The sequence below is a fragment of the Geotrypetes seraphini genome, chromosome 11 (assembly GCF_902459505.1).
Source record: "Geotrypetes seraphini chromosome 11, aGeoSer1.1, whole genome shotgun sequence".
Classification (NCBI taxonomy): domain Eukaryota; kingdom Metazoa; phylum Chordata; class Amphibia; order Gymnophiona; family Dermophiidae; genus Geotrypetes; species Geotrypetes seraphini.
The window spans coordinates 88,939,227-88,954,463 of NC_047094.1; the positions used below are offsets into that span (position 1 = coordinate 88,939,227).

Here is a 15,237-nt window from a genome sequence, read left to right on the forward strand (position 1 = left end):
AGACCTACCCCCTCCAGCCCCTCTCGCCCAGCAAGATATGTTGTTATTTTTTTTGTTGTTGTTTTTTTTTTTTAGTTTTCATAACTGACTTCCCCTCCCGGAACAATAGTCATGTATGCAAGTTCTCAAATGAGGCAATTGCCTATCCAAAATAGTAAATTCACAGAGTATAATACTCCACAAACTACAGTATAATATTAACAATACAAAGTAAAGAAGGAGGATGTGTCTGGTATGAGTCCTTTTCTGGTAAATGATCACAGAGGTTGCACTCCAAGGGATCCTGGCTTCTGAATGGATGCTTGAAGGTGATACATAGTACATCTAAAATAGAAAACAGCCCGACAGAATTTCAAACTAGTCAAATAAAAGGTACGGATAATCTATCCTTGTATCAGCATCCATTCAATGCAAAAAAAGAGTGACCAAGAAGAGCACAATGGCTCAATAAAATCTTATAGCATCACAAATATTGGCAATAGGTAGGTAACTTCTTATATCTTATATCAATAAAATCTTAAGCATCCAAAATGAAATCCAACATTTGAATTTGTATGACTTAACCAACTTCAGCATAGTAGAATAGAATCCCGAATAGCACATATTCAGGTATCAGAGACAGAACTTGAAGTCTCCCTTAAACTATCCTTCTGCAGATATAGTCGAGCAGCTTGAGCTGAAGTAAATTCAGTTGCAACTTCTTTATATATAATTTTTAATTTGGCAGGGTATAATAATGCAAACTTGATATTGGATTTCACCAGTGTGGTATACACCAGGGCAAACTCTTTTTGTTGCCCAGAAATTTTGTTAAAATAATCCTGAAAACAGAGGATTTTCTTTTCTTGATTAAAGCAGTGTAACACCTTTCTGTAGGGTATATAGAAGTCCCTCTTTGTGAGCATAGTTGAGTCTCTCCTTGTATGTTGGAGAATAACAATCTGAGGCCTCCGATTAGCCTTTCTCCATGGTCTCAGCCTATGAACCCATTCTATCCAGATAGGCCCCACAGCACTTTGAAGCTGTAAACTTTTAGAAAGCCATGATTCCAGGAATCCCCTCAGCTCCACAACTGATTCAGAGAGACCAATCAACCTTAAATTGTTTCTGCAGTGCCTGTTTTAAATATCATCCAGTTTCTTCTCCAATAGTTGAAGTTGCAATTTTAAGAATTTATTTTCCTGAGTGACGTGGTCCATATCTGATTCTAGTTGATTAATGCAGGTCACTGCTGCTTGAAGGTCTTGGCCCATTTTGTCCACATGATTATCTAAGCCACAGGTGTCAGTTGGTCCTCGAGGACCGCAATCCAGTCGGGTTTTCAGGATTTCCTCAAAGAATATGCATGGGATCTATTAGCATACAATGAAAGCAGTGCATGCAAATAGAACTCATGCATATTCATTAGGGAAATCCTGAAAACCCAACTGGATTGCGGCCCTCGAGGACCGACTTTGACACCCCTGATCTGGACCATTAAATTTAGCTAGAATTTGCTGAAATTGTTCCCTGAGAAATGCCTCTGGCGTAGAGAATTACACTACTACATCTGCAGTCTATGCTTCTCCTGCCATGTGGGAAGAAGAGCTCGCTAGATCCACCATTTTGGCCTTCTTTGTCTGCATGGACTGTTCTTCTTTTTGCGGTGCTTTTAAAGACATTCTGCCACAAATCCACCTTGAGTCAGCTGCAAAAACATGGCAACACCTTCACAGACCGGATTCACCAAGTTTGTGAGAAAGGGCAGCTCAAAAGTTGAGTTTCAAGAGAGAAAGGATGGGAGCTAAGTGCCTAAGTGATCACTCAGCCCCACATCATCATGTGACCCCCCCCCCCCCAGCGATGCCCATCTTGAAGTAGCTGCAAAGTTGGTTTAAGTGCTGGATTACTATAAGCATTTCCCTGTATTGAGAGTTCTCAAAGCATGTTTTTGCACCTTTTTTTTTTAAGTGGAAGAGAGAAATGATGGTTTTGACCACAGAGCAGATAAGTGTTACATTGTCGATTAACAGTAAGACATGCTCCTCAATGTTTTCTCCTCATAATCAAGCCAGTTTTTCATAACCTCTCCCCAATTTATCATCACAATAATTATCAAAGACATCTTTCCCTTCTCATGGTTTCATCTAATATAATAAAAGGCTAGCTGCGCATGCGCACTCCCACTGCGTGAGCCCGTTTTCCGTGAGCTGTAGGGCTCCGCAGATAGGAGTGCGCATGCGCGCTTAGGGTTCTGTTTATCGTTTGTTGTTCGGTCTGGCCTGCTCCCTGCTCGCCTTGCCCGACGCAGGTTGGGATCATGAGAGGAGCCGCTGCGTCTTTCAACTCAAAAGTACAATACGGCAAGGCGAGCAGGGAGCAGGCCAGACCGAAGCTCTGAATTTCTCCCTGATATCGGCTTCAGGCGGCACGGAGGCTGTCGGCTTCTGATGGCCGCGCAAATCTCCTCACTGTCTCTCCCGGATGTCGGCTTCAGGTGGTAAGAGATTGGGAAGCTGCGCTTTGGTGGGGGAGGTGGCAGGTGAGCTAGAGAGGGAGGGAGCAACAGCCGGCCGAGGTGAGGGCCTTTCTCTGCAGCAGGAACTCTTCAGCCCCATCATTGCCTGAATTACTATGTTCCCTCTGGGCTTTTCACTCCTCCATGCCCCGGTTTCTCCAGCAGGTCTGCTCCAGCTGTCTCATCCGTCCATCTCTGGGGTGTTAGCAACGCCCTCGCTGTCCCCACGTCTCCCACCAACATTCCCCAGTCTCTCCTTCATTCCCATCACCTCCTGATCAGCATCCAAATGCGTGGTTTAAACTTCATCATGTCACTTTCAAAATCAGAGGAGAAAATCCAAATAGGCTGGCCCAACCCCGAAAGAATTTCTCCTTCCCTCGCTTCTGTTTTTTTGCTCTTTGGAGTCTGTTAGCTTTTTGAGGTTTTGAAAACTCATATTGCAAGACTGGACAGGGTTCTGTGCTCAGAGACCGGGTGGGGGGGGGAGAGAAAAAGGAAGGGAGGCCTACTGCTGGACAGGGGGATAGGAAAGAGGTGCTGATGGCGAGGGGAACAGACAGGGGGAAGAAAAAGGAAGGGAGGTCTACTGCTGGACAGGGGGACAGAAAAGAGGTGCTGTTGGACAGGGGGGGTGGATAAAAAAAGGGAGAAGGATTGCTGCTGGATAAGGGGAGCAGTGAAGGGGTGGTGGTGGACACAGGGAAGGTAAAAGGAAGGGAGAATGGGTGGACAGCTGAGGAAAAATAAAGACACAAAGAAAGACAGAAAAATACAGAAAGTAGCTAAGGAGAGAGAGAAAGAAATAAACAAACACAGACACACACACATATATTCTAGCACCCGTTAATGTAACGGGCTATAACACTAGTTTTGTTATAAATCACTACCCCCACTAATCCTCACTCTGTAGTTTTAGTGCAACCTTTGCTAAGTTTAATCATGGTCATATCCAGCAAATGTTAGCCATTTGTAAATATCCCTTAGTGTCCTTTAGTATATGAATAGATTAAAAATAAATAACCTCAAATATATTTTATGGATGACTATTACAGACTTAGTTTTCTTTTAATCGTTGTAGTCAGCTTGATACTTAAAGCGATAGTAATGTTTTCAGAGTACATTCTAAGATCAGTTGTGGTTTCTTTTGAGAGTTGCGGTTGTTCAGTAAGATGATATTAGCAGATAATGTGACTTTAACTAAATATCAGCGTCTGTATTATTGAATAGGCAGCAATTAGTTAATTTTCCCTCTTCCTTCTGGCAGATTTGTCTTAGAATTGCATGATGTGTGATGAATTGGAAATTCTGAACAAAGAGATTGAGAGGTTATTACACACGAACATCGCAGTGGAAGGAGGTACTCTAAGTCCTGAATCTCAACAACCCTCAGCCTCTGAATCCTGGGACCTGAGCATTATTTCAGGGAGAGAAGCACAATACAAATTAGTGCAGGTACTTAATACATTGTAATGGAGGGACTTTGTAATGTATGTCACAAAAGCTGTTAGTAAATTTATCGCAATAAAAATAGGTAATTAGTATTAATGGAGCTTATGCATAAGTTCCTACCCCCCACAGTAGAAAAATATGGCAGGTGCAAAGCAGATGTCATTGGGCTGCCACTGCTGCTCACGTTTGCTAGACTGGAGGAAATTTCTTAGTAAATTTGGTCCACAATATGGTATCTATGCATTTGAGGGAAGAAGGCTGAGTAAATCAAGCCCTCCGTGTTTAATCAAAATGATTTGATTATATCAGTTTATACAGCAGTAAATAGTCTCTTGTTGCACACAGATACTATGACATGTGTTGAGGCTCTTTGGAAATTTGTGATGAAGTGGCTTAGGGACACTTACTTGCATGGTGAAAACTGGAGCTGAAACTAGTTCTTTAAGATGTTATCTACAAAGAATAGTTTACATTGCAAGCTAAAATGTACATTCCTTGCCATCAGCAGCAGATGAATCCAGAAATTTGTGGGTTATGATCATCTACCAACAGATGGAGATAAAAAGCATTAAACTGAGCTCTGTCACACAGGTTGGAAGTTCCTTGGTCAAAACACCAAAAATGAAGACCAGTCTATTCCACAAAACTGTAAACAAACCTGAGTGGAACCTGTGATCTGGATGAAACCAAGTTATTCAAAAAATAGACACAAAAAATGAATAGGTAATTTACTCCAAAAATAAATGATAGCCCCAAAACCAGGATTCTGTGATAGGATCCAAAGAAGTACAATCCACCATATGAACAGCTTGGTACTTGGTACAGTTTAAGAGGTACCCAAAATGGTCCGTGTTTTGGCAAATTTATGCCTTTCTCACGGGTCCAGAAAGATAAAAATATCTGAAATAAGCACATACATTTTTTAGCATATGTATAAATTACAATTTATGTAACGTGAACAGAAAATACATGAGCCATCTGGTAGTGTACAAGTCTACAAGTTAAAGGTGAACAAAGTGAAAAGTGCTAGGTGAACAAAAGCTAAAAAGACTGAAGTGATGTGGCAGGGGAAAGGCCCTGACAGGGCTGGCTGGAAGCAGCCTGTGTACAGTGCTGCCTCTTCTCACTGGCTGCCGCTACTGTTTCTGGTAAGTGAGGGACTCATGAGAACTTGTGGCAGCCATTCAGCAAGCGGCGCATCACCGGGCAGGAGCAAGAAAGCTCGCTCATGCTCGGTACACCACTGGGCCTCAAGAACTCAAGGTGACCATTCAGGGAAGGTCTCAGCACGGGGCAGCAGCCCGGAAAGCTTGCTCCTGCCTGGTGCACTGCTGAACCACCAGGGATTCATAAAGGTACGCGGGGGGAGGTAAAAAAAATTGGCAGAGTTGTCCAGGACAGGAGAAGGGAGGGATCCCCTCCTGTCTCAGCCCACCCTACCAGGACATACGGCAGGCCCGGCAAAGGCCTGCAACAAGTCCTGGAGGGGGGCGAATGGGCAATGACCCCAGTTTAAGCCAAGACTCCCATTTTTGGGCCACTTTCTTGGCCCAAAAATCTCAGTTTATATTAGAGTATATATGGTATGATATAGTCAAATACTGATGAACTTAATGACTGAAAGCCGTCAAGCTTCACAGGCATGTTTAAAAAAACATTGGTGGGCAAAGTCCTAAGCTTTTTATAACTGCATAAAACTCATGTTATCCCAGGACAAGCAGGCAGCATATTCTCACATGTGGGTGACGTCATCCACGGAGCCCCGACGCGGACAGCTTTTCAAGCAAACTTGATTGAAGCTTTCAAGTTTGCTAGTGCTGCACCACGCATGTGTGTGCCTTCCTGATCCACTAGAGGGCGCATACCCTCCTCATGGTCCTCAGTTCTTAGTTTTCCGCGGAGCCAGAAAGCCCTGTCTCTCTTCTCTCCGTTCTTTAAGTGCCTTTCTAGCACCGCGGCTTCTTTATTTTGTTAGGGAGTCGCTGTGCGTTGTTCTTGATCGTGTATTTCTTTGTTTTACTAAAAAAAAAAACAAAAACAAAAAAAAAAACACCTTTTTTAAACGGACTTTTTATTGTGTTTCTACCAGCAGGCCCTTCTTGGGCCTCAGCCATGCGGCTAGGCCTCATTTGGCTGTAGCTGCATTTTCTTCTTCCCTGGCCTCTCTCGGCTCACCTCGTGTGAGCAGGATGGCTGGGACCCTTGTTCCTTCGTTGGAATCGGACTGAGTAGCTTCGATCCCTGGTAAGTCTTCTTTCTTCCTTTTGTCTTTTAGCTGCATTACCTCGGTAATGCCATCGGCTGAGTCTCAGGCATTCCAGGCACCTTCAAAGCGTGCCTCCTCCCATGGGAATACTCAGATCGAGGTTGCCCTTATGAAGCGCACTGCTGCACCTTTCTTACCAGTTCATTGGTACGGTGCTGACTTCGGAACCTCGATGTGCCTCAACGTCGACGGGAGCTTCGTGCCTCGACGTCGACTGGAACTTCGTGCCTCGACGTCGACGAGGGCTTCTTGCCTCGACGTCGACTGAGGCTTCGTGCCTGGACGTCGACGAGGGCTTCGTGCCTCGACCTCGACGGAGGCTTCGTGCCTCGACCTCGACTGAGGCTTTGTACCTCGATGTCGTCTGAGGCTTCGCGCCTCGACTGAGGCTTCGTGCCTCGCCCTCGACCGAGGCTTCGTGCCTCGCCCTCGACCGAGGCTTCGTGCCTCGCCCTCGACCGAGGCTTCGTGCCTCGCCCTCGACCGAGGCTTCGTGCCTCGCCCTCGACCGAGGCTTCGTGCCTCGCCCTCGACCGAGGCTTCGTGCCTCGCCCTCGACTGAGGCTTCGTGCCTCGCCCTCGACTGAGGCTTCGTGCCTCGACGTCGACTGAGGCTTCGTGCCTCGACGTCGACTGAGGCTTCGTGTCTCGACGTCGACTGGGGCTTCGTGCCTCGACGTCGACTGAGGCTTTGTGCCTCGACGTCGACTGAGGCTTCGTGCCTCGGCGTCGACCGGGCTTCGTGCCTCGGCGTCGACTGAGGCTTCGTACCTCGACCTTGACTGAGGCTTCGTGCCTCGACCTTGACTGAGGCTTCGTGCCTCGACCTTGACTGAGGCTTCGTGCCTCGGCGTCGACTGAGGCTTCGGGCCTCGGCGTCGACTGAGGCTTCGGGCCGCGGCGTCGACTGAGGCTTCGTGCCTCGACGTTGACTCAGGCTTCGTGCCTCGACGCCGACTGAGGCTTCGTGCCTCGACGTCGACTGAGGCTTCGTGCCTCGACGTCGAATGGGGCTTCGTGCCTCGGCGTCGAATGGGGCTTCGTACCTAGGCGTCAACTGAGGCTTCGGGCCTCGACCTTGACTGAGCCTTCGTGCCTCGACGTCGACTGAGGCTTCGTGCCTCGACGTCTCCGGAGGCATTGAGTGCAGTCGGGCCCGCCTCTACGAGACCTTCAAGGCGTGCCTCCTTCCATGGGAATACGCATGTCAAGGTTGCCCTTATGGAGCGCACTGCTGCACCTTTCTTACCAGTTCATTGGTACGGTGCTGATTTCTAACCCTCGATGTGCCTCGACGTCGGCTGGAGCTTCGTGCCGCGACGTCGACTGGAGCTTCGTGCCTCGAAGTCGACGGAGGCTTCATGCCTCGATGTCGAATGAAGTTTCGTGCCTCCACGTCGACCGGGCTTCGTGCCTCGACGTCGACTGGGGCTTTGTGCCTCACCGTCGACTACAGCTGCCTTGACGTCGACTTCGGCTTGGTGCCTCCCCGCCGCCTGGGGCCTTGCGCCCCGATGTAGAATGCGGCTGCGTCCCTCGATCGATTTCTGCCTCAATGTCGACTGGGACTTGAGGTCTCGATGTCGACGGAGGTTGGGTGTCTCGGCGGATGCTTTGTACCTTCGGTGTCGGCTGCGGCCGTGTGCTCCGCGTCACTTGACGCTTGTGCTCGACGTCGCCTGGGGCTTGCGCCTCGACGTCGACTGAGGCTGGGGGCCTCATCGTCGGCTGGAGCTCTGTGCCTCGTTGTTACCGAGGCTTCGCACCGTCGACGGGGGCGTGTGACTTGACGTCGCTTGGGGCTTTGTGCCCTTTGGGGGGCTATGGCCTTGTGTTTCGAAGTCGACGGTGGCTTAGTGCAGCAACGTCGCTGGGGGCTTTTTACCGCGGCAGCGGCTGGGTTTTGGGCCACGGTGTCGACTCCGGGGTTGCACCTGGGCGTCTCCAGCTCCGGTTCGAGAGGGTTCAGACTCTCTCCCTGCTCCGGCTCTATTGCTCCCGCCATGCGGCCTCTCGCTTGGCGCCGAGGGTGGCTGAGGTTCCGAGCCTCCAGGCGCGTCTCGCCGCTTTTACGTGCGTGAGTTCTGCGCTTATTGAGGCCTCTCTTGCGGTGTCCACTAACCGCCTCTCAGCTCGCGACAGGTCCTTCGCCTATCGGGACGCCTTTGGCTACATCCCGTCTGCCTTGGTGGTTTGGACTCCTTCTCTGGAGACCCTTCTTATGTTATCTCGGCCTCCTTCGCAGCAGCCGCAATAGCTGCTGCAGCGCCGGGTTTGGGGTTGGCCACCGGCTTCGGCGACTTCTGGCCGTCTTTTTGTCTATTCTCGCATTGCCTCCGGGCTGCTCTCCTTCTGGGGATTCCTCCACTCCCTTCGGGAGCGGTGTCTCCATGCCTACGCACCGGGAGTATGGCCTCACTTCTGTTGGTCTGGCATTCCCATCCTCCCATCTGCGTTTGGTCCTGGCCTTTCGTGCCCTGCACTAGTTCTAGTACGGGAGTGGGTCTATCTCAGCCCGCCCCAGTCTCGGGAGTCCGTAGGGGCGGACCTGGATCCTTGTCTCGGCCTCAGAGGAGGCCCTTGTTTGTTTATGCCGGAAGGTGGGCCATCTGTCCTCGGTCCGCCTTCGGTCTTTTCTGCCTCTGCCTCGGCAGGTGGCCTGTCGGCGCTTGTGTCGGCTGGTGTCTCAGCGGGTTTCGGCCTCGGCCGACCTGTTGCTGACCCTTTTGGGATCAGGGGTTTCCACGGTGGATGTCCCGTGGTTCGCCGGGTTGTCATCTTCATGTTCCCCGCTGGACCCGAGCTTCTTAGTGATGGCAGGATCGGGATCCCGCTTCCCAGCATATTGAGGTGTCGCCCACCTTGACACGCTTGTTTCGTTGGGAGGCCACCTCTTCGTTTTCCCGTCTGCCGATGGACTCCTTGGCGTTGGCGTAGGGGTGCATCTCGACGGCCTTCGGCCTCAGGGTCCCTGGTCGGGTACGGCCTGTCGCAGCCACATCAATCTGCTGGAGCTCCAGGCCATTTGCAATACCGTGACCTGGTGCGTCCCGACATCTCGTGGCGATGTATTCGGTGACCCACCCAGGGTGTACAGGTTCCCTGTTTCTTTGCAGGGAAGCCCTTTGTCAATGGCAGTGGGTGTTACATCACTGCTTCTTCTTTGGGCGGTGTATTCCGGGGCGTGCTGCATTGTCTGGTAGACACGTTGAGTCGCCCTTTTCGGCCGCATGAATGGTTGCTCCATTCTCAGACACTGGGCATATGAATGTTCGGTGGGGAACCCAACAGGTAGTTCTGTTCACTTGAACCCTCACTCTCTGGTTGCCTCGAGATCGCTCGAGGATTTTCTACCGAGTTCGCATCGTAGTGGATGCTTCCTTCTCGATAGCATGGGCGGGTTCTATGCGTTCCCTCCCTGTACTCGGATTGTCGGTCTGCGCCACCAGGATCTTGATGGCTCCTCTGTGGCCCTGGCGGCCAGGGTTCCTCCAGCGTATCGGGGAACTCAGCTTCTACCTATGTTCCCGTTCTCTGCTGTCTCAGTGTTGCGGTTTCGGTTGCATTCCAATCTGCAGCTTGGTTCCTCGCAACTGCCTCCCTCCTTCTGTTTCTCTCAGTCGGTGGGGGTGTTCTCGAGGCCTCTCGAAAGATCTCCACTCGGCAATGCTTTTCCCAGAGATGGTCCTGATTTGCTGCGTGGTGTGCTGAGCACCGCATGGATTCGCTCTCTGCCTCCTTGCCTTCAGTGCTGGATTATCTGTTGCACTTGTCTCGGTCTGGTCTCAAATCTACATCTTTTCGAATCCACCTCTGTGCATTTGCTGCCTTTCATCGGCCGCTGAATGGGACGCTGCTCTCCGTCCATCCGACGGTTTCCCGCTTTATGAGGGATCTCTTCATTGTACATCCTTCGCTCAAAGCCCCTCCGGTGGTTTGGGATCTTTGTGTGTTCCTGGCTCAATTGGTGATACCTCCATTTGATTCCATTGATGAAGCTCTTTTGAATTACTTCACCTGGCAGGTGGTATTCCTGGTTGCTCTCACGTCTGCTCGCAGAGTCAGTGAGCTGCAAGCTCTGGTTGCGGACCCGTCTTTTCCTGTATTTCATCGGGACACGGTGGTCCTGCGTGCTCCACCCCAGTTCTTGTCCAGGGTGGTTTCGGCCTTTCCTTTCGATCTTTCCATTATTCTTTCTGTCTTTTTTCCGAAGCCCCACTCGCCTCCTGGCGAGGTGGCGCTTCGCACACTTGACTGTCAGAGGGCGTTGGTATTTTGTCTTCAACGCTCGTCAGTCTCCTTGGACGGTTCCTCTTTTCTTTTTGTCCTTCGCCCTCATTGGTCGGGACGCCCGGTTTTTCAAGCGCACCTTGTCCAACTGGTTCGCTGCTTGTTTTTCCTTTTCATATGCTCAGGCTGGTCTCGCACTGTATGGTCGAGTCGCAGGACATAGAGCCCGAGTGATGGCGGCTTCTGTAGCTTTCCTCAGGTCGACGCCTGTCGGGGAGTTTGGCAAGGCTGCCACTTGGTCTTCGGTTCATCCTTTCACCTTCCACTACTGCCTGGATACTCTGTCCAGGAGCGACGGCCGGTTGGCCAGTCGGTTTTGCATAATCTGTTTTCTTGGATTGCCAACTTCCCTCCGTCCCTTTTTGGTTAGCTTGGAGGTCACCCACATGTGAGAATATGCTGCCTGCTTGTCCTGGGATAAAGCACAGTTACTTACCGTAACAGGTGTTATCCAGGGACAGCAGGCAGATATTCTCACAACCCGCCCGCCTCCCCGAGGTTGGCTTCTTTGCTAGATATCTGAACTGAGGACCATGAGGAGGGTATGCGCCCTCTAGTGGATCAGGAAGGCACACACATGCGTGGTGCAGCACTAGCAAACTTGAAAGCTTCAATCAAGTTTGCTTGAAAAGCTGTCCGCGTCGGGGCTCCGTGGATGACGTCACCCACATGTGAGAATATCTGCCTGCTGTCCCTGGATAACACCTGTTACGGTAAGTAACTGTGCTTCATCATACGTCAGCGTTGATGTGAATGGCATCAGCTTCTTTTGTCTAATAAAATATACCTAGTGACAAACAGGCAGTGTGACACCCCAGACTTTAAAAAATGTTTAGCCTATGCATACCAATATACTGTAGACAAATAACCGTGAAAGTAAAAAGCCGACAGCAGCTATTAACACCTGTTCTAGATTCTGGATGAGCGGGTTATCCTGGTGCTCAAGAGCCATGCAGAAGGAATCCACTCCTGCTTTTGAATCCCTCCTACTTCACCAGAGGGCTCTGCTGCCCTCTTCAGTTTTTTTCATTCTGCACACAAGCCAAGAGTCTTTTCTGATTTGCTCTGCTTATTTATTATTTTTATTTTTTTCCTAGTCTTTTCATGGTCTCTTTGATTTTGGTGCTAAGAGCTCCCCTAGTCGAGGGTACGGTTCTTCCTGTGTGAAGGAAAAGCAGATTATCCCAGGACAAGCAGGCAGCATATTCCCACACATGGGTGACGTCACTGACGGAGCCCCGCAGCGGACAGTCTCGAAAGCAAACTTGCTTGAAGATCTCGAGCTTTCGAGTGCTGCATCACGCATGCGCGTGTGCCTTCCCGCCCGAACTAGGGGGCGCATCTCCTGTGAGGATCCTCAGTTCAAGGTTTAGATTAGATTAGATTAGAATAGCTGAGAAGACTTGTCGACTCTGTCTCCGTAGCGTTGTGCCTTCTCTTCACCGCGGCTGAGTAGTTTTTTCTTTTCGGTCGCTGTGTTTGTTATACTTTTCTTCTTTTATTTCTTTAAAAAAAAAAAAAAAAAACATTTTTGAATTTTTCTTTTCGAGTCGTGTTTGGGAGATTTGAAGCCTAGGCCTCTCTCCCTCGTTCTCGACACGGACTTTGTCCTATCTATGTCCCGGCCTGTAACCGGGTTTAAAAGGTGTTATCAGTGTGGCAGAACAATCTCAATCACCGACCCCCATAGTCAGTGTATGCTCTTGTCTGGGGACGACTCATCGCCCGGAAGATTGTCTTCGCTGCCTCACTCTTAAACCTCGTGCCTTTAAGCGCTGCTGTGACAGGTTCTTCGAGCTTTTTCCTCGAATGGAGCCTGACAAAGCTGTGGCCTCGGTCGAGGCGTCTTCTAAGCCCTCGACTTCGGGACAATCATCGAGTGCTAAACCCTCGACCTCGCCTCCTCTGCCGTCCTCGGCCTCGAAGACCTCTGGGTCCTCGGCCTCGAAGGCCTTGGCGGTGTCCTCGAAGCCTGGACTGGGGGGTAAGTCTCCTGCTTCCTTTTCAGGTGCCATACCTAAGAAGCCGACGGAGTCTATTTCCATGCAACCTGGGGCTCCAGGTTCGACTCCGTCTTCTAGACCAGTGATTCCCAACCCTGTCCTGGAGGAACACCAGGCCAATCGGGTTTTCAGGCTAGCCCTAATGAATATGCATGAGAGAGATTTGCTTATGATGGAAGTGATAGGCATGCAAATTTGCTTCATGCATATTCATTAGGGCTAGCCTGAAAACCCAATTGGCCTGGTGTTCCTCCAGGACAGGGTTGGGAACCACTGTTCTAGACCATCCTCGAAACATGCTTCCAAGTCCAGGGAATACTCACATTCGAGGTCGCCCTCATTGGAACGCACGAGACCTCCTGTGACTCCGAGTCCCTTGGTCTCTGTCCCCATGTTCGAGGATATGCTTAAGTCGATCTTAACTACTCAGATTTCCTCGATAGTAGCTCAGTTGGTCCCGGCCTCGACCCTGTCTTCGCAAGTCCAGCCTGAGCAGTAGTCTGAGCCTCATCGGCAGTCTCCTCGACACAGGTCTCGAACTAGGGTCTCCTCGTCAGACTCTTCCCCTGAACGGGTTTCTAAACTTTCTTTACCTCGATCGAAGCATTGGTCCAGGTCTTCGAAGATCCCTTCCTCGAAGAGCTCGAGGCCTTCGGATCTCCCTTCGAAGCATGTGCCTCGCTCTCAGAATACTGTTGCCTCTTCTGTTTCATCAAGGCATTCGAGGTCGAGGACTCCTCCCTTGAGGCTTTTGCCTCGGGATGTGTCTCCTCTTTCTAAGCCTCGCACTCCGCGAACTTCTCCATCTCGAAGTCTTAAGCGGAAGCATTCAATCACTCCACCTCTGACAGGCAGTGGAGCATCCTCCATCACTTTACGTCTTGACTCGGAGCCGGTCTCTCAATATTCTCGCGAGGCTTCCCCCTCGTTCTCAGTGGCTCCTCGTTCTCGTTCTGCCTCCGCTGAAGAAGCATCAACTTCGAAGTCTTCTTCTTTTGCTAAATTTGTTTTCGACATGGGGCAGGCTCTTAACATCGACTTACATTCCGATTCTAAATACACGCCTGAATATTTGGCGGATAAGGAGCTTTCCCATCCTCCTAAGGAAACTTTGCGACTGCCCATGACTCCGGTGTTGAAGCAGACTTTCCTGCGAAATATGGAAACTCCTTATTCTGTGACAGCTATCCCTTCGAAGCTGGAATCTCGGTATCTCATTGTTCCCTGCAAGGGTTTCAAGAAATCACAACTTTCCCACCAGTCCTTGGTGGTTGAATCATCCCTTAAGAAGGCTCATCCCTCTAAGGTGTCTGCAACAGTCCCTCCGGGGCGTGAGGGTCGCACTATGGACAAGTTTGGGCGCAGACTGTATCAAAATTCAATGATGACTAATCGAATTTTGAATTACAACTATGTCTTTACTTCATATTTTAATTATTTTTTGAAACAGTTGTCATCTTTTTGCCCAGACTTGCCCAGAGGGCGCCTTTCGGATTTCAAACAGATTATTCAATCTCTATCTCAATTACGCCTTTTCATATTGCAGGCATCTTATGATGCGTTTGAGCTCTCTTCTAGGGTCTCGGCATTTGCAGTGGCCATGCGCCGTCTCGCCTGGCTCAGAATTGTTGACATGGATCCCAACTTGCAGGATCGTTTAGCAAACCTGCTGTGTCAAGGTTCTGAACTCTTTGACGATTCGATCGAGGCAGCTACAAAGCGGCTCTGAGCATGAGCGCTCCTTTGCCTCTCTTCTTCGCCCTAAGCCGAAACCTTCTACGACTAGAGCTTACAAGCCTCCTGCTCGTCGCTATCCCATGAAATCCATTCCGGCTTTCTCTCGGCCTCCACCTAGACGGCCTCAACAACAACGCCCTCAGAAGTCCCAGGCGCCCGCTCCAACCAAACCCGCTCCGTCTTTTTGACGGTCCAGTGGTGAGCGTTCCAACCTCCTTGCATCCAAACTCCTCCCTACCCATCGGAGGTCGTCTTTCCCTTTTTATATCTGTCTGGGAAACCATTACATCGGACCTCTGGGTTCTCACAGTCATCCGTGAGGGATACTCTCTGCGCCTGCTTCAGGTGCCTCCAGATCACCCTCCAAAAGAGTGTCTTTCCAGTTTCTCGCAACTCCCCCTTCTTCTTCAGGAGGCTTAGGCACTTCTTCGCCTTCGAGCAGAGGAGGACATTCCTCCTTCCGAGCTCAATCTGGGGTTTTACTCCAGATACTTCCTAGTTCCCAAGAAGACGGGGGATTTGCGACCCATTCTGGATCTCCGAGCTCTCAACAAATTTCTAGTCAAAGAGAAATTTCGCATGCTCTCTCTTCCAGTCTTGTACTCCCTCATGGATCAGGGAGATTGGATGTGCTCACTGGACCTCAAAGAGGCTTATACTCGCATTCTTGTCCATCCGAATTTTCGCAAATATCTCCGGTTCAAGGTGGGGAATCTTCATCTTCAATACAGGGTTCTTCCGTTCGGCTTGGCGACCTCTCTCAGGGTCTTCACCAAGTGTCTAGTCGTGGTGGCTGCAGCCCTCTGTGCTCGGGGTCTCCAGGTTTTTCCTTACCTTGACGATTGGCTTATCAAAGCTCCTTCTCTTCCAGGGGTTACACAAGCGACCCTTCAGACTATTTCTTTTCTTCAAAGTCTGGGATTCCATATCAACTTTCCAAAATCTCAGTTGGTTCCAACTCAGTCGATCCAATTTATTGGCGCCGTGTTGGA

General features: G+C 50.0%; 1 protein-coding gene across 5 annotated transcripts in view; it reads left to right on the top strand.

The window, feature by feature from the left end:
* DIDO1 (death inducer-obliterator 1) overlaps positions 1–15,237 on the top strand; it is a 679,850-nt gene that overhangs the window by 28,167 nt on the left and 636,446 nt on the right. For 2 of the 5 annotated variants that reach the window (XM_033963660.1, XM_033963659.1), the window contains exon 2: positions 3,765–3,952. The exons of 2 other annotated variants lie outside the window; for them this stretch is intronic. In XM_033963660.1, coding sequence (XP_033819551.1) covers positions 3,782–3,952 — 171 coding nt within the window. In that variant the 5' untranslated portion in view covers positions 3,765–3,781. Of the gene's footprint in view, positions 1–3,764; positions 3,953–15,237 lie in introns of those variants that run through there. One more of the 5 variants, XM_033963663.1, reaches the window with a different exon arrangement.